Source organism: Lampris incognitus, chromosome 12 (genome assembly GCF_029633865.1).
Source record: "Lampris incognitus isolate fLamInc1 chromosome 12, fLamInc1.hap2, whole genome shotgun sequence".
Classification (NCBI taxonomy): domain Eukaryota; kingdom Metazoa; phylum Chordata; class Actinopteri; order Lampriformes; family Lampridae; genus Lampris; species Lampris incognitus.
In genome coordinates, this window is record NC_079222.1 from 2,982,125 (window position 1) to 3,008,098 (window position 25,974).

The 25,974-nt window shown below is 44.1% G+C and overlaps 1 protein-coding gene across 1 annotated transcript in view; it reads left to right on the plus strand.

Annotated features, from left to right (window-relative positions):
• The window catches only part of LOC130121798 (protein unc-13 homolog B-like), a 176,474-nt gene extending 167,694 nt beyond the window's left edge, over positions 1-8,780 (plus strand). Inside the window, exons 39-40 of the mRNA XM_056290699.1 lie at positions 4,110-4,269; positions 7,001-8,780. Coding sequence (XP_056146674.1) covers positions 4,110-4,269; positions 7,001-7,286 — 446 coding nt within the window. The 3' untranslated portion in view covers positions 7,287-8,780. The remainder of the gene's footprint in view (positions 1-4,109; positions 4,270-7,000) is intronic.
• Positions 8,781-25,974: the final 17,194 nt, after the last annotated feature.

The window sequence follows — 25,974 nt, forward strand, 5'->3', positions numbered from 1 at the left end:
CTCAGTATAACAGACAGGGCAGACAGACGAAACATGCTACAGCTCAGTATAACAGACAGGGCAGACAGATGAAACATGCTGCAGCTCAGTATAACAGACAGGGCAGACAGATGAAACCTGCTACAGCTCAGTATAACAGACAGGGCAGACAGGTGAAACATGCTGCAGCTCAGTATAACAGACAGGGCAGACAGATGAAACATGCTGCAGCTCAGTGTAACAGACAGGACAGGCAGATGAAACATGCTGCAGCTCAGTATAACAGACAGGGCAGACAGATGAAACATGCTGCAGCTCAGTATAACAGACAGGGCAGACAGACGAAACATGCTGCAGCTCAGTATAAAAGACAGGGCAGACAGGTGAAACATGCTACAGCTCAGTATAACAGACAGGGCAGACAGATGAAACAGGGCAGACAGATGAAACCTGCTACAGCTCAGTATAACAGACAGGGCAGACAGATGAAACATGCTACAGCTCAGTATAACAGACAGGGCAGACAGATGAAACATGCTGCAGCTCAGTATAACAGACAGGGCAGACAGACGAAACATGCTGCAGCTCAGTATAACAGACAGGGCAGACAGGTGAAACATGCTGCAGCTCAGTATAACAGACAGGGCAGACAGATGAAACATGCTACAGCTCAGTATAACAGACAGGGCAGACAGATGAAACATGCTGCAGCTCAGTATAATAGACAGGGCAGACAGGTGAAACATGCTACAGCTCAGTATAATAGACAGGGCAGACAGATGAAACATGCTGCAGCTCAGTATAACAGACAGAGCAGACAGATGAAACATGCTGCAGCTCAGTATAACAGACAGGGCAGACAGACGAAACATGCTACAGCTCAGTATAACAGACAGGGCAGACAGATGAAACATGCTACAGCTCAGTATAACAGACAGGGCAGACAGGTGAAACATGCTGCAGCTCAGTATAACAGACAGAGCAGACAGGTGAAACATGCTGCAGCTCAGTATAACAGACAGGGCAGACAGATGAAACATGCTACAGCTCAGTATAACAGACAGGGCAGACAGGTGAAACATGCTGCAGCTCAGTATAACAGACAGGGCAGACAGATGAAACATGCTGCAGCTCAGTATAACAGACAGGGCAGACAGATGAAACATGCTACAGCTCAGTATAACAGACAGGGCAGACAGACGAAACATGCTGCAGCTCAGTATAACAGACAGGGCAGACAGATGAAACATGCTACAGCTCAGTATAACAGACAGGGCAGACAGGTGAAACATGCTGCAGCTCAGTATAACAGACAGAGCAGACAGGTGAAACATGCTACAGCTCAGTATAACAGACAGGGCAGACAGGTGAAACCTGCTACAGCTCAGTATAACAGACAGAGCAGACAGGTGAAACATGCTGCAGCTCAGTATAACAGACAGGGCAGACAGATGAACCTGCTACAGCTCAGTATAACAGATAGGGCAGACAGATGAAACATGCTACAGCTCAGTATAACAGACAGAGCAGACAGGTGAAACATGCTGCAGCTCAGTATAACAGACAGGGCAGACAGATGAAACATGCTACAGCTCAGTATAACAGACAGGGCAGACAGATGAAACATGCTACAGCTCAGTATAACAGACAGGGCAGACAGATGAAACATGCTGCAGCTCAGTATAACAGACAGGGCAGACAGATGAAACATGCTACAGCTCAGTATAACAGACAGGGCAGACAGACCAAACATGCTGCAGCTCAGTATAACAGACAGGGCAGACAGATGAAACATGCTACAGCTCAGTATAACAGACAGAGCAGACAGGTGAAACATGCTGCAGCTCAGTATAACAGACAGGGCAGACAGATGAAACATGCTACAGCTCAGTATAACAGACAGGGCAGACAGGTGAAACATGCTACAGCTCAGTATAATAGACAGGGCAGACAGGTGAAACATGCTACAGCTCAGTATAACAGACAGGGCAGACAGGTGAAACATGCTGCAGCTCAGTATAACAGACAGAGCAGACAGGTGAAACATGCTACAGCTCAGTATAACAGACAGAGCAGACAGGTGAAACATGCTACAGCTCAGTATAACAGACAGGGCAGACAGATGAAACATGCTACAGCTCAGTATAACAGACAGGGCAGACAGACCAAACATGCTGCAGCTCAGTATAACAGACAGGGCAGACAGATGAAACATGCTGCAGCTCAGTATAACAGACAGAGCAGACAGACCAAACATGCTGCAGCTCAGTATAACAGACAGAGCAGACAGGTGAAACATGCTGCAGCTCAGTATAACAGACAGGGCAGACAGATGAAACATGCTGCAGCTCAGTATAACAGACAGAGCAGACAGGTGAAACATGCTACAGCTCAGTATAACAGACAGGGCAGACAGATGAAACATGCTACAGCTCAGTATAACAGACAGAGCAGACAGGTGAAACATGCTACAGCTCAGTATAACAGACAGGGCAGACAGATGAAACATGCTACAGCTCAGTATAACAGACAGAGCAGACAGGTGAAACATGCTACAGCTCAGTATAACAGACAGGGCAGACAGATGAAACATGCTGCAGCTCAGTATAACAGACAGGGCAGACAGATGAAACATGCTGCAGCTCAGTATAACAGACAGGGCAGACAGATGAAACATGCTACAGCTCAGTATAACAGACAGAGCAGACAGGTGAAACATGCTACAGCTCAGTATAACAGACAGGGCAGACAGATGAAACATGCTGCAGCTCAGTATAACAGACAGGGCAGACAGATGAAACATGCTGCAGCTCAGTATAACAGACAGGGCAGACAGATGAAACATGCTACAGCTCAGTATAACAGACAGAGCAGACAGGTGAAACATGCTACAGCTCAGTATAACAGACAGGGCAGACAGGTGAAACATGCTACAGCTCAGTATAACAGACAGGGCAGACAGATGAAACATGCTACAGCTCAGTATAACAGACAGGGCAGACAGATGAAACATGCTGCAGCTCAGTATAACAGACAGGGCAGACAGGTGAAACATGCTACAGCTCAGTATAACAGACAGGGCAGACAGACGAAACATGCTACAGCTCAGTATAACAGACAGGGCAGACAGGTGAAACATGCTACAGCTCAGTATAACAGACAGGGCAGACAGATGAAACATGCTGCAGCTCAGTATAACAGACAGGGCAGACAGATGAAACATGCTGCAGCTCAGTATAACAGACAGGGCAGACAGATGAAACATGCTGCAGCTCAGTATAACAGACAGGGCAGACAGATGAAACATGCTGCAGCTCAGTATAACAGACAGGGCAGACAGATGAAACATGCTACAGCTCAGTATAACAGACAGGGCAGACAGGTGAAACATGCTACAGCTCAGTATAACAGACAGGGCAGACAGGTGAAACATGCTGCAGCTCAGTATAACAGACAGGGCAGACAGGTGAAACATGCTGCAGCTCAGTATAACAGACAGGGCAGACAGGTGAAACATGCTGCAGCTCAGTATAACAGACAGGGCAGACAGATGAAACATGCTGCAGCTCAGTATAACAGACAGGGCAGACAGGTGAAACATGCTACAGCTCAGTATAACAGACAGGGCAGACAGATGAAACATGCTGCAGCTCAGTATAACAGACAGGGCAGACAGATGAAACATGCTACAGCTCAGTATAACAGACAGGGCAGACAGGTGAAACATGCTGCAGCTCAGTATAACAGACAGGGCAGACAGGTGAAACATGCTGCAGCTCAGTATAACAGACAGGGCAGACAGGTGAAACATGCTGCAGCTCAGTATAACAGACAGGGCAGACAGATGAAACATGCTGCAGCTCAGTATAACAGACAGGGCAGACAGATGAAACATGCTGCAGCTCAGTATAACAGACAGGGCAGACAGATGAAACATGCTACAGCTCAGTATAATAGACAGGGCAGACAGACGAGTGTTAAACATGGAGTTATGAAAATGATTCATCTTGCTTATCCTAAAGAAATCTGCACCTTCCTTTCCGTGTGTGTGTGTGTGTGTGTGTGTGTGTGTGTGTGTGTGTGTGTGTGTGTGTGCGTGTGTGTGTGTGTGTGTGTGTGTGTTACATCAGTCGTGGGAGCCAGTGACTTGAAATGGCAGACATCTGGAATGTTCCGGCCGTTCGTGGAGCTCACCATGATTGGACCAAACCTCAGCGACAAGAAACGCAAATTCCAGACCAAGTCCAAGAACAACAGCTGGGCTCCAAAGTACAACGAGACCTATCATTTGTAAGTTTGCTATTATCATGAGCAGTACGAGTAGTAGTAGTAGTAGTAATATTAAAAAAGTTTATTATTATCATGAGCAGTACGAGTAGTAGTAGTAGTAGTAATATTAAAAAAGTTTATTATTATCATGAGCAGTACGAGTAGTAGTAGTAGTAGTAATATTAAAAAAGTTTATTATTATCATGAGCAGTACGAGTAGTAGTAGTAGTAGTAATATTAAAAAAGTTTATTATTATCATGAGCAGTACGAGTAGTAGTAGTAGTAGTAATATTAAAAAAGTTTATTATTATCATGAGCAGTACGAGTAGTAGTAGTAGTAATATTAAAAAAGTTTATTATTATCATTAGCAGTACGAGTAGTAGTACTAGTAATGTTAAAAAAGTGTATTATTATCATTAGCAGTATGAGTAGTAGTAGTAGTAATATTAAAAAAGTTTATTATTATCATTAGCAGTACGAGTAGTAGTACTAGTAATATTAAAAAAGTGTATTATTATCATTAGCAGTAGTAGTAGTAGTAATATTAAAAAAGTTTATTATTATTAGCAGTACGAGTAGTAGTAGTAATATTGAAAAAGTTTATTATTATCATTAGCAGTATGAGTAGTACTAGTAGTAATATTAAAAAAGTTTGTTATTATCATTAGCAGTACGAGTAGTAGTAGTAGTAATATTAAAAAAGTTTTTATTATCATTAGCAGTATGAGTAGTAGTAATATTAAAAAAGTTTATTATTATCATAAGCAGTACGAGTAGTAGTAGTAGTAATATTAAAAAAGTTTATTATTATCATGAGCAGTACGAGTAGTAGTAGTAGTAATATTAAAAAAGTTTATTATTATCATGAGCAGTACGAGTAGTAGTAGTAGTAATATTAAAAAAGTTTATTATTATCATTAGCAGTACGAGTAGTGGTAGTAATATTAAAAAAGTTTATTATTATCATGAGCAGTACGAGTAGTAGTAGTAGTAATATTAAAAAAGTTTATTATTATCATTAGCAGTACGAGTAGTAGTAGTAATATTAAAAAAGTTTATTATTATCATGAGCAGTACGAGTAGTAGTAGTAGTAGTAATATTAAAAAAGTTTATTATTATCGTTAGCAGTATGAGTAGTACTATTAAAAAAGTAGGGGGAAAACCTGCAAATTCCAGACCAAGTCCAACAGCAGCTGGGTACTATATAATAATAATAATAATAATAATGTATTATTATTAATGATAATAATAAATTATGATTATTAATGATAATATAATAATGATAACAATCAAGTTATTGTTATTACTCAAGTACAATGAGACCTCTCATTTTTTTAGATTTATAACAATAATACTAATTATTATCATTGCAATTGTTGTTATTATTGCATTAGTTACTACTGTTACTATAGTTAATTTATTAGGCCCTATATCAAAGACAAAGTCGACAAATTGTTTTAAATAAAGATGAACCAGAGAAACAGAGACGAGACTGTACAAGAAAAGGTCGGCACCAAAAACAGAAAAGCAGAAGGCCTCAGCATGGTTGGTTAGAAGATGTGGTGTGGGTTAAATGGTTATTTTTCTATTTTTCCATCTGTTTCCTCTGTTATTGTTGTGAACATTTTATCATTATCATATTTATGTAGGATATTCTTATTTATGTGAAGATATCATTTTATGCACTCTACTTTAAACCGTGTGACTACATTTGTGTTTTTAGGCTTCTCTTTGTGGCGTTATGAATAAACGATGCTGGACTGTTCCCTCTAGGCCCTGTAAAGAGTGTGATCATATGAAAGAGTGTGAAGTCCCTGCCAGAATCTCATGATCATGATGTTGACTTATTTAAGAAACATTCAGTATTTAAAACACTGATGCTGTGTGATAATAGATCTTGTCAGCATCACCCGGGCCTGTTGTATACTTTAAGGATGCACCTCTGGCAAAACTGGTTTTGGGTATTGGGTCGATTCCAGTCCAAACTCGAGTGTGGGTATCAAGAGATTTTACCTGAGAGTAAAGTCCAGTACCAACAGCAACGAGTAACATGTCACAAATAAAAGCAAGATGGTGTGATTTACCGCATCCTTTGGCACATGGGAGCCTGTGTGGATTTCATGGTGGGAAAAACAACCTGACGATCCAAATTAATCTGCCATTGACTTCACACAATCCAAGTCTGCACCGCTCAGCCAAGTCTACACCGCTCAGCACTACTTCCCTCGAGTTGGGAGCCACTTAAACTAAGCGACTGTACCCAGATTGTACTGCTCCAGGACATCCGGGTAGCGTAGCGGTCTATTCCGTTGCCTACCAACATAGGCATCACCGGTTCGAATCCCCGTGTTGCCTCCGGCTTGGTCGGGCGTCCCTACAGACACAATTGGCCGTGTCTGCGGGTGGGAAGCCCGATGGGGGTATGTGTCCTGGTCGCTGCACTAGCGCCTCCTCTGGTTGGTTGGGGAGAATAACGTGATCCTCCCACGTGCTACGTCCCCCTGGTGAAACTCCTCACTGTCAGGTGAAAAGAAGCGGCTGGTGACTCCACATGTATGGGAGGAGTCATGTGGTAGTCTGCAGCCCTCCCCGGATCAGCAGAGGGGGTGGAGCAGAGACCGGAGTGGGGCAAATGGCCGGGTACAAGTGGGGAGAAAAAGTGGGAAGAAAAACAAAAAAGGTTGTACTGCTCCATACTTTAAATGTTTAAAAGAATGAGTTGATCACCATCCTCCTCCTCCCCCCACAGCTTGCTGGGAAACCAGGATGGCTTCGACTGCTACGAGCTGCAGGTGTGCGTGAAGGACTACTGCTTCGGCCGCGCAGACCGCGTGGTGGGCCTGACTGTGATTCAGCTGAGAGACATCATGGAGAAGGGCAGCTGCGCCTGCTGGTGTCCGCTGGGCCAGCGCGTCTGCATGGACGACACGGGACTCACTGCCATGCGCATCCTCTCCCAGCGCGTCGGTGATGATGTGGCCAAAGAGTTTGTCAGGTTGAAGTCAGAGACACGCTCGGCTGAGGAGGGGAGATGAGGAGCACTTAGAGAAAGAAAGGAAGGAAGGAAGGACGATGGAAGGATGGGTGCCCCCCCCCATTGAGAGCTAGTTATGGGTGCCCCCCCCCTCCCATTGAGAGCTAGTTGTGGGATGAAAATGAATGTCAAAAAGACATTTGTGCTAGGTTAATACTTCTGTCTGTGCCCCCGACCAAGGCGTGGCAAGAGGAACTGGAGTTGGTCGCCGGATGCTCCACAGCGGCTGCCCACTGCTCCCAGTGTGTGTTGGGATGAATGCAGGATATGAATTTCCTCAAAGGGAAATAAAGTCCATCCCATCTTATTTTAACAGATTAGCTCTGCCATTGTTCTTGTATCAGGGGATGTTTTCCCGGTGACACTCTTCCTGAACTTCTGCTACTGCTGTTGGTTGTCTGGCGTCACCTTGCTGAGCTCAACAACACACGCTGTCACGCTCACAACTTCCAGTATTCTCACCTACTCATATTTCCATGTTTTTAACCACTCCCACATGATTAAACTAGCGTTGTACAGTACTCACAGATTACACACACACACACACACACAATTACATACAGCTACCCACTTAAACAGGCATCCCGACTGATATTGACCTGCAGACACTTTGAACCCATTCCTCAGCTGTGGACAGCCAATTAGGCAACACCACGGCCTCAAGGGAATGCTGAGGGTAAGGGTCCAGGCCCACCAAGACAGCCATGTAAGCCCGTCCCCCCTCGTATCCCTGGTGTTTTTTTGTGTAGTACCCCCTTCAGTCTTACTCCCCTATACCGTTGCCATGTGACTGATGCCTTACACTTTACAAACTGTGAATGTGGTGAAGTTGGACAGTCTTGTCAGTGCTGCCGGCCTTCCTCTTTAACTCCACTGCAGTGATGGCTGCCATTTTTCAGAGCCAAATGAATGCGTAAGCAACCCATCATTTGTGTATGAAGAGTGCACAGTGGAGGAAAGGATGACAGCAAGCAGACAGGAAATGGTAAAATGTGCAGTCCTGAGTTCTACAACCTGTCAACTATGTTGGACACAGCGGGAGCGGAGACACTCGGATGTCTCACTGGTGTCAAAATGTTTGTATTGTAATACACAGCCAGCATTATAGGGCAGGATTGAGGTCAATAACAGCCCTGAATTTAAAGAAGTTCTCAGTCTGATTGTGTTTTCAGTCTGATTGTGTGCCTTGACATAAACTTTTGTGTTCATGATGCTCATAATTCTCCTCTTATTTCCTGAAAGGCTTCCCTGAAATCTCCAGTCTGAAAGATGCTATTGATGAACCTAAGACATAGAGTTGTGTCTGTGCTAAACTCTGCAACAGATGTGGTATTTATTGTGCGTGTCAACTCTTAGTAGACCAAAACCTTATGAATAAAAAAACCCCCCAGGTAGGCATTCATTATGTATGAGGGGCCGTATGGTGACATAAAACAAACGTATCGCTCACATACTTAACTGAAATTCTCTCACGTATAATACTGGAAATAGAACAATACTGAAATACATATTCCATTCAACTCCTCTCACACACTCTACTGAAATGTAACGTCCACACTTCACTGAAAATAAACCTCTCGCATACACTACTGAAATCCAGCCTCATACATACTATAAATATACCTACATCATCCTCTGTTTTTAGCTGCTCCCGTTAGGGGGCGCCACAGCGGATCATCCGTTTCCATCCCTTCCTGTCCTCTGCATCTTCCTCTGTCACACCAGCCACCTGCATGTCCTCCCTCACCACATCCATAAACCTCCTCTTTGGCCTTCCTCTTCTCCTCTTCCCTGGCAGCTCCATATTCAGCATCCTTCTCCCAATATAATAATAATAATAAATTAAACTTATGTAGCACTTTTCTAATACTCAAAGTGGCTTTACGATAAACGGGGTGAAACAAGACGACAGATAAACATAACAGACATACAGGGGTGGATGGGAAAGGAGGCTACAAGAGGGAGAAGGGGCAGCCACACACGAGGCCAGCGGTACTCTCCCACTTGGACAGATATAAAAGGGAAAGAAAAACAAACATCCTAAATCACATAAATCACAGATGAAGTCTCAAGAGGTGAGTCCCAATCAATGACCTGAATGTGGGCAGCCCGCAGCAGTCTGATGCGCTTGGGGAGGGAGTTGAGGGAGGGGGCAGGTCGAGCGCTCAGTCCCCAGCCTGCCCCAGACCAGGGGTGGACAAGAGGACGGGGGACACGAGAAGGCAATGGAGAAAAGGTGTGTCTTGAGACGGGATTGGAAGAGTGGGAGGGATTCTGAGTCTAATGATTTGGGGAAGTGAGTTCCAGAGCCTGGGAGCTGCCCTGGAGAAGGCTCGGTCACCAAAGCTGCGGAGGTTGGTCCTGGGGGTAGACAGAAGGGAGGCTGAGGTGGATCTGAGGGACCGAGAGGGTTGGTAGGGGGAGAGGAGGTCGGTGAGGTATGGGGGAGCCAGTTTGTGAAGGGCTTCATAAGTAAGAACCAGGATTTTGTAATTGATCCGGTGGGAGATGGGTAGCCAGTGGAGGTCTTTTAGGACCTGGATGATGTGGTGCCAGGATTTGGTGAAAGTTAAAAGTCGGGCGGATGCATTCTGGACCAGTTGGAGTCTCTTGATAGAGCTAGCACTGATGCCACAGAGGAGTGAGTTGCAGCAATCAAGGCGGGAGGAGATGGAGGCATGGATCAGTATCTCAGCAGCAGGGCGTGTGAGAGAGGATCTTATTTTCGCAATGTTGCGAAGGTGGTAGAAGGAGGATTTGACCAGTTGGTGGATATGTGGCTCAAGGGAGAGGGTGGGATCAAGGATCAAACCAAGGTTGCGTGCCTGGGAGCAAGGGGAGACAGTAGTGCCATCAATGGTGAGTGCAAGGTTGTTGATTTGGCTGAGGGTGGACTTGGAGCCAATGAAGAGGAGTTCAGTTTTGTCACTTTTGAGTTTGAGAAGGTTTTGCTGCTTCCAGACTTTAACTGCAGACAGACAGGAGTCGATGTGAGAGAGGGGTGGATTGTGAGGGGAATGGGTGATGAGGTATATCTGGGTGTCATCAGCACAACAGTTGAAGTCCACGTATACCCAGCATCTCTCCTCCACACATGTCCAAACCATCTCAATCTTGCCTCTCTTGCTTTGTCTCCAAACCGTCCAACCTGAGCTGTCCCTCTAATATACTCCTTCCTAATCCTGTCCTTCTTCATCACTCCCAGGGAAAATCTTATCATCTTCATCTCTGCCACCTCCAGCTCCACCTCCTGTCTTTTCATCAGTGCCACTGTCTCCAGACCATACAACATAGCTGGTCTCACTACCATCTTGTAAACCTTCCCTTTAACTCTTGCTGGTACCCTTCTGTCACACATCACTCCTGACACTCTTCTCCACCCACTCCACCCTGCCTGCAATCTCTCCTGCACTCCCCGTTACTTTGGGCAGTTGACCCCAAGTATTTAATCTCATCCATCTCTGCTGATATCCTCACCATTCCACTGTCCTCCCTCTCATTCATGCATATGTATTCTGTCTTGCTGCTACTGACTTTCATTCTTCTTCTCTCCAGTGCATACCTCCACCTCTCCAGACTCTCCTCAACCTGCACCCTACTCTCACTATAGACCACAATGTCATCCGCGAACAGCATAGTCCACGGAGACTCCTGCCTGATCTCGTCCATCAAGCAAGGGCTCAGAGCCGATCCCTGATGTAATCCCACCTCCACCTTGAACCCATCTGTCATTCCAACTGCACACCTCACCACTGTCACACCGCCCTCATACATATCCTGCACCACTCCTACATACTTCTCTGCAACTCCCGACTTCCTCATACAATACCACACCTCCTCTCTCGGCACCCTGTCATAAGCTTTCTCTAAATCCACAAAGACACAATGCAACTCCTTCTGGCCTTCTCTGTACTTCTCCATCAACATTCTCAAAGCAAACATCACATCTGTGGTGCTCTTTCCTGGCATGAACCCATACTGCTGCTGCTGATCATCACCTCTCCTCCTCTTAACCTAGCTTCTATTACTCTTTCCCATATCTTCATGCTGTGGCTGATCAACTTTATACCTCTGTAGTTGCTACAGTTCTGCAGTAAACCTTCCCTGTACTCCTCAGGCATCCTCTCACTTTCCATGATTGTATTAAAGGGAAACTGTTGGTTTTTGTGTGGATGTCCCATCAGTGTTGAGCGCGAATATAATCAGTTGAAGCAATAAATTCCTCAGCACATGCTATATTGACAGAGAAATCTGAGTTTTCCTGGTCGCGGACCCCTGCTGGCAGTGCCTACATTTACCAGAATGCATTGTGCGCAAACTTCTGACACCCAAACCCCAAATCCTCCCAAAGCCTGCCCAGCTCATGGAGGCGAGCATTTCTTGCAGCTTTGTGTACAAAGAACGGCATCTTGAAATCTTCACTCTTTGATCAGAAAACCAAAATGTGACATAAACTGAATTGGATTAGTTTTATTGACAACAAACATGCCTTCTCATTGTATATTACCTGGATGCAACAACTACAGAAAGAAGAGAGGGGAGGAAGTGTAACCTGCCAGCGATTACCAACAGATGTTGAATGGTCCAAATAATGTCTCCGGGCGACTAAAAAGCCCCAAATGTGACGAAAATGCACCGACATCAGTCCTGGGAAATCTTCGGGTATGCTCTTTGCTTTTTGCAGCAGATGACTACAACAGGGACATAAAGTCATGGTTGATGAGAGGACGCATCAAGAAGTTGCTATGCCCTCTGTTGTGCCCACTCTTTGGAAGTGATATTGACCATCCCGGATAGCATCCGGATGTGGGCCACTTCAGGCAATGATGCGGCACTGATGGCCTTCTGGCCCTGACAAAATGGATGTGAGCCTGGAGTGGCCCACATGTATAATAGCAAATATGGCCCAAATATGCCAAATCAAATGTGGGCCTTTTTTGGCAAATCTTACGTTCCCTGTTAACGTAACAGCAAAGATGCGGTGCTCTCGGCAACATGTAATCTGGACGTGACCCTGCAGTGCCCCGTGTGGTAAATGGTGAATATGGCCCAAATATCACAAAACAAATATGGGCCACCTTTGGCAAATATGTGGCACATGCGGCATTGCTATGGCTTGGTTCTGGCCCAGATCTGGCAAACAGGAGCGGACCGCCAAAGTGCCATCATTCAGCGTGGTATGTGGGCCAGATGAAAGTGTCGGCGTGGGACGGGTTCGGGCCATAGCAATTTTGCTATCTAGGATGGGCAATGGAGAACTCCCAGAGAAGTGATGTTGAATGGGGGTAAGTTTTTTTTTTGTTTTTTGTTTTTAGCTAACGTTAGTTACATGGAATGCATAGCATGTACAATTCCATATTGTGTCTGCTCTATTTAGTGTTGAGATGGTTTACCGGTACAACTGCTAATCGTAGTTATTTTTACTCTGTCACCGTAGATTGAAGAACAAACTGCTGTATGCCCAGCTGTGGGACAGAAACACAACCTGTTGCTGCTTCAGCCCACAATCAAAGTGGGCTCATTCCAGAGTTAAGACTTGACTATAACTTTAGAAACTAATGCTAATGGAAACTTTGTCTTGAGCTCTGACCAAAATGTGCTGTGATGTTGGGCTGACACTCTTACAGTAGGCCTAGAAGTAAGGCTGCATGGCTGTAGACATACATACATACATACATACATACATACATACATACATACATACATACATACATGCAACAGTAGCTGAATGCTTGTAGGCATACATGCAGCATGCAGCAGTAGCTGCCTTTGTTCCTGACTTCTTAGTGCTGTTTGTTTTCTGTGAACTACTATACTACTACTACTACTACTACTACTACTACTACTACTACTGCTACTGCTACTACTACCGCTGCTACTTTTGGCTGCTCCCATTAGGGGTCGCAGCAGCGGATCGTCCGTTTCCATCTCTTCCTGTCCTCTGCATCTTCCTCTGTCACACCAGCCACCTGCATGAAAACCTCCTCTTTGGCCCTCCTCTTCTCCTCTTCCCTGGCAGCTCCATATTCAGCATCCTTCTCCCAGTATACCCAGCATCTCTCCTCCACACACGTCCAAACCATCTCAATATTGCCTCTCTTGCTTTGTCTCCAAAATGTCCAACCTGAGCTGTCCCTCTAATATACTCCTTCCTAATCCTGTCCTTCTTCATCACTCCCAGGGAAAATCTTATCATCTTCATCTCTGCCACCTCCAGCTCCACCTCCTGTCTTCTCATCAGTGCCGCTGTCTCCAAACCATACAACATAGCTGGTCTCACTACCATCTTGTAAACCTTCCCTTTAACTCTTGCTGGTACCCTTCTGTCACACATCACTCCTGACACTCTTCTCCACCCACTCCACCCTGCCTGCACTCTCTTCTTCACCTCTCTTCTGCACTCCCCGTTACTTTGGACCCCAAGTATTTAAACTCATCCACCTTCTTCTGTGAACTACCACAGAACTGATAAATATGTTGTTGCATTAAAGGCACTTTTTACTTTTATATACAAACCCCAATTCCAATGAAGTTGGGCTGTTGTGTAAAATGTAAATAAAAACAGAATACAATGATTTGCAAACCCTTTTCGACCTGTATTCAATTGAATACACTACAAAGACAAGATATTTAATGTTCCAGCTGATAAACTTTATTGTTTTTTTGCAAATATTCCCTCATTTTGAATTTGATGCCTGCAACACGTTCCAAAGAAGCTGGGACAGGGGCATGTTCACCACTGTGTTACACCACCTTTCCTTTTAACAACACTCAATAAGCGTTTGGGAACTGAGGACACTACTTGTTAAAGCTTTGTAGGTGGAATTCTTTCCCATTCTTGCTTGATGTACGACTTCAGTTGCTCAACAGTCCGGGGTCTCCGTTGTTGTATTTTGCGCTTCATAATGCGCCACACATGTTCAATGGGAGACAGGTCTGGACTGCAGGCAGGTCTGGACTGCAGGCAGGTCTGGACTGCAGGCAGGCCAGTCCAGTACCTGCACTCTTTTACTACGAAGCCCCGCTGGTGTAACTCGTGCAGAATGTGGCTTGGCATTGTCTTGCTGAAATAAGCAGGGACGTCCCTGAAAAAGACGTCGCTTGGATGGCAGCATATGTTGCTCCAAAACCTGTATGTACCTTCAGCATTAATGGTGCCTTCACAGATGTGCAAGCTACCCATGATGCCATGGGGCACTAACACCCCCCATACCATCACAGATGCTGGCTTTTGGACTCTGGGCTGATAACAATCTGGATGGTCCTTTTCCTCTTTAGCCCAGAGGACACCACGTCCATGATTTCCAAGAACAATGTGAAACGTGGACTCGTCAGACCACAGCACACTTGTCCACTTGGCGTCAGTCCATCTCAGATGAGCTCGGGCCAGAGAAGTCGGTGCTGTTTCTGGGTGGTGTGGATATCTGGCTTTGGCTTTGCATGGTGGAGTTTTAACTTGCACTTGTAGACGTAGCGACCAACTGTGTTAACTGACGATGGTTTTCCCAAGTGCTCCTGAGCCCACGTGGTCATATCCTTTACACAATGATGTCGGTTTTTAATGCAGTGCCGCCTGAGGGGTCGAAGGTCACGGGCATGCAGTGTTGGTTTTGGGCCTTGCCGCTTACGTGCAGAGATTTCTCCGGATTCTCTGAATCTTGTGATGATATTATGGACTGGAGATGATGAAATCCCTAAATTCCTTGCAGTTGTACGTTGAGAAACGTTGTTCTTAAACTGTTGGACTATTGGCTCACACAGTTGTTCACAAAGTGGTGACCCTCGCCCCATCCTTGCTTGTGAACGACTGAGCCTTTCGGGGATGCTCCTTTTATACCCAATCATGACACTCCCCTGTTTCCAGGTAACCTGTTCACCTGTGGAATGTTCCAGACAGGTGTTTTCTGAGCATTCCTCAACTTTCCCAGTCTTTTGTTGCCCCTGTCCCAGCTTCTTTGGAACGTGTTGCAGGCATCACATTCAAAATGAGGGAATATTTGCAAAAAACAGTAAATTTTATCAGTTTGAACATTAAATATCTTGTGTTTGTAGTGTATTCAATTGAATATAGGTGGAAAAGGATTTGCAAATCATTGTATTCTGTTTTTATTCACATTTTACACAACGTCCCAACTTCATTGGAATTGGGGTTTGTATATTTTCATCATGTTGGGCCAGCTTGGAAGCCCTTCCCCTACTGTTTTATGTGGATACCAGCATTTCAATGTTGTAGAAATCTCATTTCTGAAAACAATGTATTTTTTCCATTACACAGGTCTATTGGAAGTGTTCTACTCTGCAATGTTGGAAGTACATGCCCAAGAGACAACACTTCTCCTACATGGGCATGAAGGAAAGAGGGCAACTTGTGGTTTTGGGGCACATTGAAAACATGTGAAGAGGAAGCCTGCCACTAACAGCAAAGGTAGAAACTGTATTTTGTTGGTATTTTTTCGATGACACTTGATGTCAATGTAGACATCAATGTGGAAAATTTACATAGTCACCTCCGTCCCAAGTTGTTTGCCTTTTTTAATTTTTTAAATAAACTGAACACTTCACCTTCACCATTTTAAAGGTGATGAAAATATGACAGTGAGCAAAAGTTCATCCAAGTCTTCATCTGTTCTGTTTCCCCAAATATCTTTTTTTGTCATTTCAGGTGAGGTCCAAAGGAAACTTTACTGCTGGGAGGACAAAGCAATGGGTTGTGAAGACAGTTTATGAACCTCACACGCACAACTTCAGTGTGCCTTGTTGAACTTGTCATTGCACAAAGACGGGAGGGGCCCTACGTTTGCCTACAAAGTGCGGACGTCATCACTCCTGCTCCCTCGGCCTGTTCATCCCCCAAGCACTGTAGAAGTCCCAAAACCATCCTAACAAGAAGCAACTGCAAAACACCAGTCCTGTTTTGTAAAGTGACATAATGAGAAGTCTGGCAAAGTGGCTGAGGAAAAATAAAAATACTGGGCAAGTCAATTAATGAAGTTAACTTGTTAACTTAAGGTTTGGAGCAGGGCCACACCTCAACCACTCCTCTAATCACCCGGTAAGCCTACTTATACCCGATCAACCTATCCAGCACTGTTTCTCTACATTCTCTTGATGACAGACCATGCTTCGTGCCTGCATTAATTAAAAACAGACTGATGCCATCTTGGAAAATAAAACAAAAACCAACTCACCATGGATCCCGAACTGAAAATCAGTCTATCCAATCCAGGCGACGATCTGCTCAAAAGTGGTTCTTCTCCAGTTATGTTATTTTCACAGACCATAGCCAATCTTCTCACCAAAGCCGCTTGCGCTCTATCATACACACGTCTCAGCTTCGTGGGCACCCCATCCAAGTCCATACGCGGCCGCAACAGACAGATATGGAAGCCGGCTTGATCGCTGTCCTCGTCAGTAGCCTCCCTCACAGCTAACTCCCAATAGCCTTCCTCTGAGTACTCAAAGCACGCCTCCAGCGCGTCGGCCATCTCCATATCTAAGTTCCAAAACAAACAGAGACTTTACTGTCGCTCACCTTCAGCACGCCCTAAAGAGGAACGGCACTCGCTTCAGTCACTCCAACAATAAAATTAGGTTGTTTCAGCTTTATTCGGCATCCACCATCACACCAGCCACAGCAGACTCCAAGCCTCCCGTGCTTCCTTACCTGAGCTACCCACCTCCAGGATCGTCACTCATGATGGCACCTCCTCCTCCAGGGCCATAGCCAACAACACGGCTCCTTCTACTTCTAATACTTCCCTAACAGCCAACACATCAATCCAAGAGCCTTCAGCGACCCCAGGGTTCCCATCTCAGATGAACCAAGCTGCATTATATCAGTTACCTCCATTTTCTACTGGTCTATCCTTTTGCCCCTCCCTCCCGAACACCCAGATGTTTTTTTTTTACATGTGACAATTTCACCCTAGCCAGAACAATGCTACCCCTGTGGCCAGCTTCATCAATCAATTCAATTCAGTTCAATTCAATTCATTCTCCTGTCCCTCCAACTTTACGCCAGCAGATCCTCTCTGGTAACTATGTAGATCTAGCCCAGCTCCTTCAGCCATCCCTCACCAATATTAGCCAGCCTAGGGAACTGAAGACTAGCCAAGGCTTAATACGGCTCAGTCTTTCAGTTCATTCCTGGTCAAAAGACCTCACTCAATCACAGACTGATAGACCCAGCCTGCTGTAGGCATTCACAACTGTGGCAAGGATGGTTTGCAGTTCTGCTGTGTGAGCCACAAGAGCGCAGTCATCAGTGTACTGCACCTCAAAGACCTGCACTGCAGACAATTTAGTGCTTGCCTGGAACCTTCGAATGTTTAAGTGGTTTCCATCTAACCTAAAGTCTGTGATCCCAGTCCCAGATCTTTATGAAAAATCTTTGTGACACATAGGAGGAAAATGGTGAAGAGTAACGGTGCCAGCACACACCTTTGCCTCACTCCAGTGCATACATTAAACAGTGCCGATTCCTGTCCTCCCATGATCACCCGTGCCACCATCCCATCATGGAACTGTGACAGAATGTTCACAAATTAATGTTGTCTTCCTATGATAAGCTGTCTGTTGTATGTTGTCTTCATTGAAGTGGGGAGATGTACTGATAACAGTAGCTGTCGTAAAGAGGTTGGACTGGCTGATGGCTGTCATAAAGTGAGTTATATAAGACAGGGTAAAAGCTGCACAACCGATTGCGAGACTATTATTTACATATTTTATAACATTACAAAGAGGTTGCCATGCAGTCAGTATAAACGTGTTGAGAAAACCGCTTGTCCAACATTGCCGTGTATCACCATACTCACCTATAGCTATTACTTTCTTGGCCAAAACAGACTTAAGTGATAAAATACTCAACGGTCATCTACTCTTGCAGCCCTGTTGGTCTTGGTTGTCTTTTCCAGTTTATCTTTGGGATCCTGAAGAAAGTATCCAATACACCTCTGTCGCCTCTGTAAAACTTCCATGCATAGCAATCCATACACAGGTGGTCTCGGGTTTGCATGGCAACAGCACCCAACAAAAACTGCCTATGCTGAAATTCATTGCAGCAGACTGATTCAGTTTCTGTTGGCACTAGAGGGCAATTCAAAATCAGAATCAGATTCATGTTTGGCCATGTAGGTTTGCACAAACATGGAATTTGACTCCTGTTTTGTGGCTCTCTCCACGTACTTAACATAGAATAACAACTACAACACAACAATATTCAGATGTATACACAAAGATTGACTAATACAGGTGAAATAAGAGGTGATGAAGTGCAACGGCGCAGAGAATATTTGAGCAAAAGCACCACCAGTTGCTGTTTGCTCTCTGCAGCTGAGGTTGTGGATGTCCCCACCAGCCATATCCTCTTGCTCGGCTAATGCCGCAGCAACCTCGGCCTCTCTCCGCAGCATTTCTTCGATCGTATACTCTGGCTCAAACAAATACGGTTGAGTATCCGAGTCAGCCAAAACACTGTAAATGTATCCTTGTTCATAAGATCCTCTGCACTCACCATTTGGGATGCCATTTTCTCTGTTGGAAACGTAGCTAGTTTGCAATACAAGGTGACGAGAACAAGGAAGTTTTGTTTTTGAGTGACAGCTAGAGTATGCCCTGGAGGCTAGAGACTAGACTAGAAATCCATGCTGAACTTGCCTGTAGTTCTTGCTTGTCACCAACTGTCACTGACACCTCAAATTACGTCATTGGCGCCAGAAGAAGAACAAATTTTGCAACTACGTCCCAGAGACGCAGAGATCATTGGCAACAACTGCAGACGTTTTTCACACTATCCCAAATTCGGATAGAGATAAGGTTGAAAATTGGCGAAGTGTCCCTTTGAACAATCTAGTTAAAAACTCAACTGCCATCTTCTTAACGTCTCCATGCCTCCACAGATATGTCATCTAGACCAAACCGCCTTTCTGCTCTTCATCCTCTTTATAGCTGCCCTCAATTCACTTCCTTGCTAATCCACCACACTTCCTGATTCACTATCCTCACATCATCCAACCTTCTCTCTCATTTTCTTCATTCATCCGCCACTCAGAGTATTCCTTCCACCTTCTCGACACACTCTCCCCGCTTGTCAGCACATTTCCATCTCTATCCTTCATCCCCCAAACCGGCTGCACATCCTTCCCAACTCGGTCTCTCTATCTAGCCGATAGGTACAAGTCCTTCTTCTCCTTCCTCAGTGTCCAAGCTCTCATTCATCTCGCCATACACCTTTTCCTTAGCCTTCATCACCCCTTTCTTCACCTTACACAGCATCTCCTTGTGCTCCTGTCTACTTTCTTCATCTCTGACTATACCACTTCTTCTTCACCAACATTTTCCTCCGTATACTTTCCTGTGCTTCCTCACACCACCACCAAGTCTCCTTGTCCTCCTTCCTCTGTCCAGATGACAGATCAAGCACCTTCCTAGCTGTATCCCTCACCACTTCTGCAGTAGTTGTCCAGCCATCCTACAACTCTTCACCACTACCCAGTGCCTGTCTTAACTCCTCCCTGAACTACACACAACAAGGTTCCTTCTTCAACTTCCACCATTTGATCCTTGGCTCTGCCTTCACTCTTCACTCTCCTAAAGACCACCATGCAATGCTGCCTAGCTACGTTCTCCCCTGTCACCACCTTGCAGTCTCCATTCTCTTTCAGATTGAACTTCCTGCATAAGATATACTCCACCTGTGTGCAACTTCCTCCACTCTTATACATCACCCTGTGTTCTTCCCTCTTATTGAATATGTATGTACCACAGCCATTTCCATCCTTTTTGCAAAAGCCACCACCGTCTGTCCTACCACATTCCTCTCCTTGACACCATACCTACCCATCACATCCTCATCACCTCTGTTCCCTTCACCAACATGCCCATCGATGTCCACTCCAATCACCACTCTCCTCCTCGGGTACACTCTCCACCGCTTCATTCAGCTCACTCCAGAATTCTTCTTTCTCATCCATCTCACAGCCAACGTCCCTCACCCAACAGTAGCATATTTTCCACCAACACCCTGCTGGCCAGCAGTACTGGTGGCGGTCGTTTGTAACGCGGGCCTCAACCAATTCGGTATGAAAATCTGATTTATGATCCGCATTTTTGATTTGGAAAAGGTTTTATGCCGGATGCCCTTCCTGACACAACCCTTCCTATTTATCCGGGCTTGGGATTGGCACTAAGAATGCATTGGCTTGTGCATCCCCAGTGGCTGGGTTTATGAATTAAACCTACATACTCTGTTGTAAATAAACCTCTCACAGGCAATACAGAAAGCAACACTTATTCATAAGGCATTGAAATTACACCCCCAAACTTGTAATTCAAGAACTCAAAGACAGAAGAAAGTCCTAGGATCACGGTCTCTGCTAAGGTTGAGAAATGTCACACTGAAACACTCCTTAAATGAAGCTTATGACACCAATGGATCACAAGCATAAATCTGCTGCTAACTATTTTTTTAAAAAATCACAATTTTTAGACTCTTGAATTCCAAATGTATCTATACCCATTACATGTTATGTATTACCCATTATGTGTCCCTAAGCCCACAGAATACATAGATGCTTGAGTGTTTAACAAACCAGCTCCTAAGTAGCATAGGCCAAGATATCTAAGCATTACCAGAAAGCATACCTGTATTCATGTTCTCATTTATTTACAACCAGTGCTTAATAGCCTTACACTGACACATTATCACATTGCTACGGCCAAGTACAAAGTCAGACACTGCAACTGCAGTGCTGATGTATGGTTCTGATCCAGACATATCTTTCACATTGTTATCATTCATTAAAACTCCATCGAGCAATGGCGGGAGTCAGTAGTCGGAGTGGACTTCAGAAGAGTACAACACTACACACTTGCATGTGTGAGGGGATTTCAGTAGTACATGTGAGAGGTTTGATTTTAAGGAGTACGTGTGAGATGTTTTCAGTTGTTAATATGAGAAGCTTTAATTTTCAGTTGTGTTTGTAAGAGGTAAGTTTGATTTATGTCCCATACAGTCCCTCGTAGTAGTAGTAGTAGTGTGTTTGAGTATTTGCACAGTGGTTGGTTTTAATGGGCTGTTGCTGCAGGAACTAGTTGACTGCAGTTCAGCTGCAGTCTTGTGCTCCAAGATGGTACCGACCATTATGGGAAAGAAAAGGGTTCTGTTGTAAAATGATCGGCAGCACAAAATTAAAAGAGAAAAGTGTAACTTGTGTATTTTATTGACATGATGATACTTTTATTAAAGACTCCCTTCCTTTTAAGACTTTTCCATAATGGATGATTTAAATTCTGGAGACGAGCTGTTCAGTTGATGAGTAGAAATTAAAGGACATGTGGTTTACTTATAACTTCCTGCTCTTTTTCTTTTTTCTTTTGTGTTCCTCTGAGTGGCCTTACTTTGGTGAAAATAGAAAATGTTTGTGCTTCAATTCAACCTCTTTTTTTCTTTTTTCTTTTTTCTTTTTTTAGCCATTATTCCCTTTGTCTCTCAGCGACGGGGATCGGTCACTTTGCCCGTTATGTCAAACCAGTGTCCCACATGATGTCCCTCACTGTGATGTGTCTTTATTCATCCGAAGTGATTTGTAAAAACAGACAGAGTGTTGGTTGGGATTCCTTCACAGTCTGTGGTTTTTGTGTATTTCTGGTTTCTTTAATGTGTTGTTCTCCCAGCCCTCGTCAGTTGTATTTGAATGACTTCAGCCTCCTTGTGGGTTGGACTGATGTGTGTGCCAACCAACTCATAAATGGATGAAAATGTTTAAAGCGTCAGTGGTTTCACACTGCTGTCAAGAAACCAAGTCAGCATCTGCACCTTTTTAATCAGTTCCTCTTCACACCACGTGGAAACCACCAAAACAACAACACATTCTGAAATTACTCATTTCTTACAGCGAATTAACTCTCTTTCATCCTCATAAGTGGTTTTGCAGACTGGTATCTATTCTGTGATGTACATATTCCTTGTGCCAAGTTTTGACTTCTTGTTGATGTTTTGTTTTTTTATTGCATCTATTCTGACATTGTGAACCCTGCACTGTCAGTAGATCCCTACAGTCATAAGCAGGCGTGGTGTATCAGTCAAACTGCATTTTTGTAATGTTTTATTTGTATTATTGCTACTTGGAAAATGTATCGTGCTTTAAAATGTAAACACTCATGTAAACACTCCAATTAAGTGATTTGTAAACTATGTGAGTAGTGTCAGTCAATGCATGTGTGTGATGCTTTCCTCTGGTGCCGACATGCAGCATGGGTAAAAAACACGTCTGGCGAAATAACTCGGCTAACCTTTCCTAAAAAACCCAGAGCAGTGTCGTCTTTACTAATGCAGGCCAGATTCATCAGCAGAGGCTCACAAGCCTGCTTCAGAACTGCTCAGCACCTCCCACTGTTGTCTACTGACAGTACGCGACATGGTTGTGTATCATTTCTGCCAAGACATTTCTGACCACAATGGTAACAAATGCGTCCATGTTTACATTAAAACAATCTGCAATTGATTCTTGTTGTCTCAAAGAAAAGTTTTGTCACGATTCTACAACTACAGACAATAAACTCGGTATCTAAGTGATCTGATATATCCCAGAATCACTTTTATTGGCCATGTAGGTTTGCATATATGGGAGGTGACTCCGGTTTCATGGCTCCCTCAGTGTACTTAACATACTGTAGCGAATTCTGGGGGCAACCACAGGAACTGCCGCAGCCGGGACGCGAACCCGTAGCCCCCGTACCGCGGGAGACATCGCTAACCGCTAGACTAAAGGGTCCGACCCCTTAGCCAAGGCCTAACGTGTCTACTTCTCCATGCACGTTACACTACCCCGCTCCACTTCTGACGCCAATGTAGCAAATTAAGGAGGCAGTCTCCCACAGCCGTCACTTGCGGTGTGGGAGACACGGGTTCGCGTCCCGGCTGTGGCGGTCCCGGGCTGCCCCCTTAATTCACTACAATACTGTACCCAGATAGCAAAACTGCTGCAGCCCGGACCCGTCCCACACTGACACTTTCATCCGGCCCACATACCGCATGGAATGTGGCACTTGGGCGGTCCACTTATGTTTGCCAGATCTGGGCCAGAAGCAAGCCATAGCAGCCACATGTGCCACATATTTGCCAAAGGTGGCCCATATTTGTTTTATGATATTTGGGCCATAGTCACTATTTACCACACGGGTCACTTCAGGGACACATCCAGATCACATGTTGCCCAGAGCACCACATCTTTGCCAAAAAAAGGTCCACATTTTGTTTGGCATATTTGAGCCATATTTGCTATTATACATGTGGGCCACTTCAGGCTCACATCCATTTTGTCAGGGTCAGAAGAAGGCCACCAGTGCCGCATCATTGCCTGAAATGGCCCACACCCGGATGCTATCGGCAGCGAATTCAGGGGGCAGCTGGGACGGTTAAACCAGATCACACACGGCTCATAGGCACACAAAAAACAATTATCACATAGCCATGAACTAATTTTATCATCTTCGGTTATCCCGACTGGTGTTTTATAGAAGTACATAATCTAAATCTACTTTTTATCATTGCTAACGTGGTTAACATGCTAAGCTACGGACCTCTCCTACAAAGTCACCTTCAATGCAGTGTCATACAAACATGGCGGCTTTCTAGAAGCTTCTAATCTAGAAGCGTCTAATCTAGAAACTAGAAGGGTCAGCCCTACGAATTGGTGGATTTTGCATGTTGATATTTTTCAAAATTAAAACTTCAGTTTTCAATTTTTTTCAGGGTTGTATCTGAAAACATACATGTTTAACTATTCAAAATATGTAACCGTCAATCTCAGGCACATTTATTTAAATTTTTACAAGGTTTCAAAATGGAAGATAACCACATATGTTTCAGTCCTGTTACCAATACTCTTTTTTACTATAAATATATCAAATAAAAGTAAATCAATTTTTTCCCTCAAGGAACTGTGTGTGTATATGAAATAATTTGATAAATATTCAAAACATATATAGCTTTGGGTAAAAAGTCAGAAGTTTGCAGGTAAAATGCATTTATTTTCAAAATACAAAGCCAGTTATTTATTTTTTTGGGGAGACCCCAACCTGAATTTGATCAAAAAATGCTTATGTGATGTATCCAACAAGTGTTTATGTTTAAATGATGGGCAAAGACAAATTGAAAAATACATGTTTAATCTTTATTTTTTCAAGTAAAACAAGTGAGTAACAGGAATGAACACCGAGTAACAGGAATGAAAGCTGAGTAACAGGATTGAGTGTCTACGTCCATGTGAACAACTGGATGTCTCAGAACCTCCCTCAATCAAATGTAAGTAAAAAAGAATTGTTAAGAAGTGCTCAATGGCTGACTATGACAGAACAGAATGAAGAAAAGTAACTGAATAGGTGTTAGAAGTGTCAACATTGTCCAAACATGGAACCGAAAATGTCCTCTTCCTTCAATCGTTTGTGTGTGCGTGTGTGTGTGTGAGTTTGCATGTGCATGTATCTGTAGAGAAGAGAAAAAAATTAAAAGGGCTATAAAGAATGGAGAGTAAAATAGAGAACAGTAACTAATCATGTCTGAACAGGTGTCACAAGTGTCAGAATTTGACCAAACAAGGAACCGTGTGTGTGTGTGTGTGTGTGTGTCCCACTCATATCGCTGCGCTCATGTCCCACGCCTCTCACTCTGTATGTGTGTATTGCGCCTATGGGCTCTGCATCTTCTGCAAAGGCAAAAACATTTTGTAACGTTTTTTTCCTGGACTTCATCCTGTAGTAGGTCTCCCTCCATTCTTTCCGACGTCTGGCCTTGTCCCTCCTGCCTGAATCATTAACAAGCTTCTTCCTGCCTGAAGCTAAGTCATCCTTGTATTTCTGCTGCTACTTTTTTAAGTATTGCTCTCTCCTTTCTGGATCAGCATCGCGCCGAGCACGATATCTCCGCTGCTTCTCTGCAGCACTTAAACGACTGCCTCCCTGAAAGTAAGGTGTTCACATTATTAAAATGTTTGCAAGTCCAGCTGTAAAACACCAACCAATGAATTCATGTTATACAAAATTCACAAAACAAACTCAATTTCCCCTCTTCTCTATCTTGCTCCACCCATCCCTGCATCCATCCACCCTTCCTTTACCTACTTCTGCACTCCAGTCCCTCCCCTCTTGACCTTCCCGCCTCTCTACACCAGTGGTTCTCAACCTTTTTGGGGTCCTGGACCCCCTGCGTATTTTTGATCTACCCTGAGGACCCCTCCACCTGATCTTGGGGGAGGGGGGTTGCAATTTGATAGAAACAGTAGAAACTGCATTTTAAATTGCATTATAGCATTTATTCACTCTTTGGGGCAAAAATAAGAGCTTTCAGTTGTAACTTAGATATAGTTAACAAAACAGAATTCTTATGCAGTAACTTTCAGATATATGTAACAAAACAGAATATGTATTCAGTAACTTTCAGATATATGTAACAAAACAGAATTCTTATGCAGTAACTTTCAGATATATGTAACAAAACAGAATATGTATTCAGTAACTTTCAGATATGTGTAACAAAACAGAATATGTATTCAGTAACTTTCAGATATATGTAACAAAACCGAATATGTATTCAGTAACGTTTAACAATGCAAACGGGAGCGAGATCTCTTATTAAAATACAATAAATGACACTTGTCAAACAGATGTAAGTAGAGAAAAAAGTCCTATTA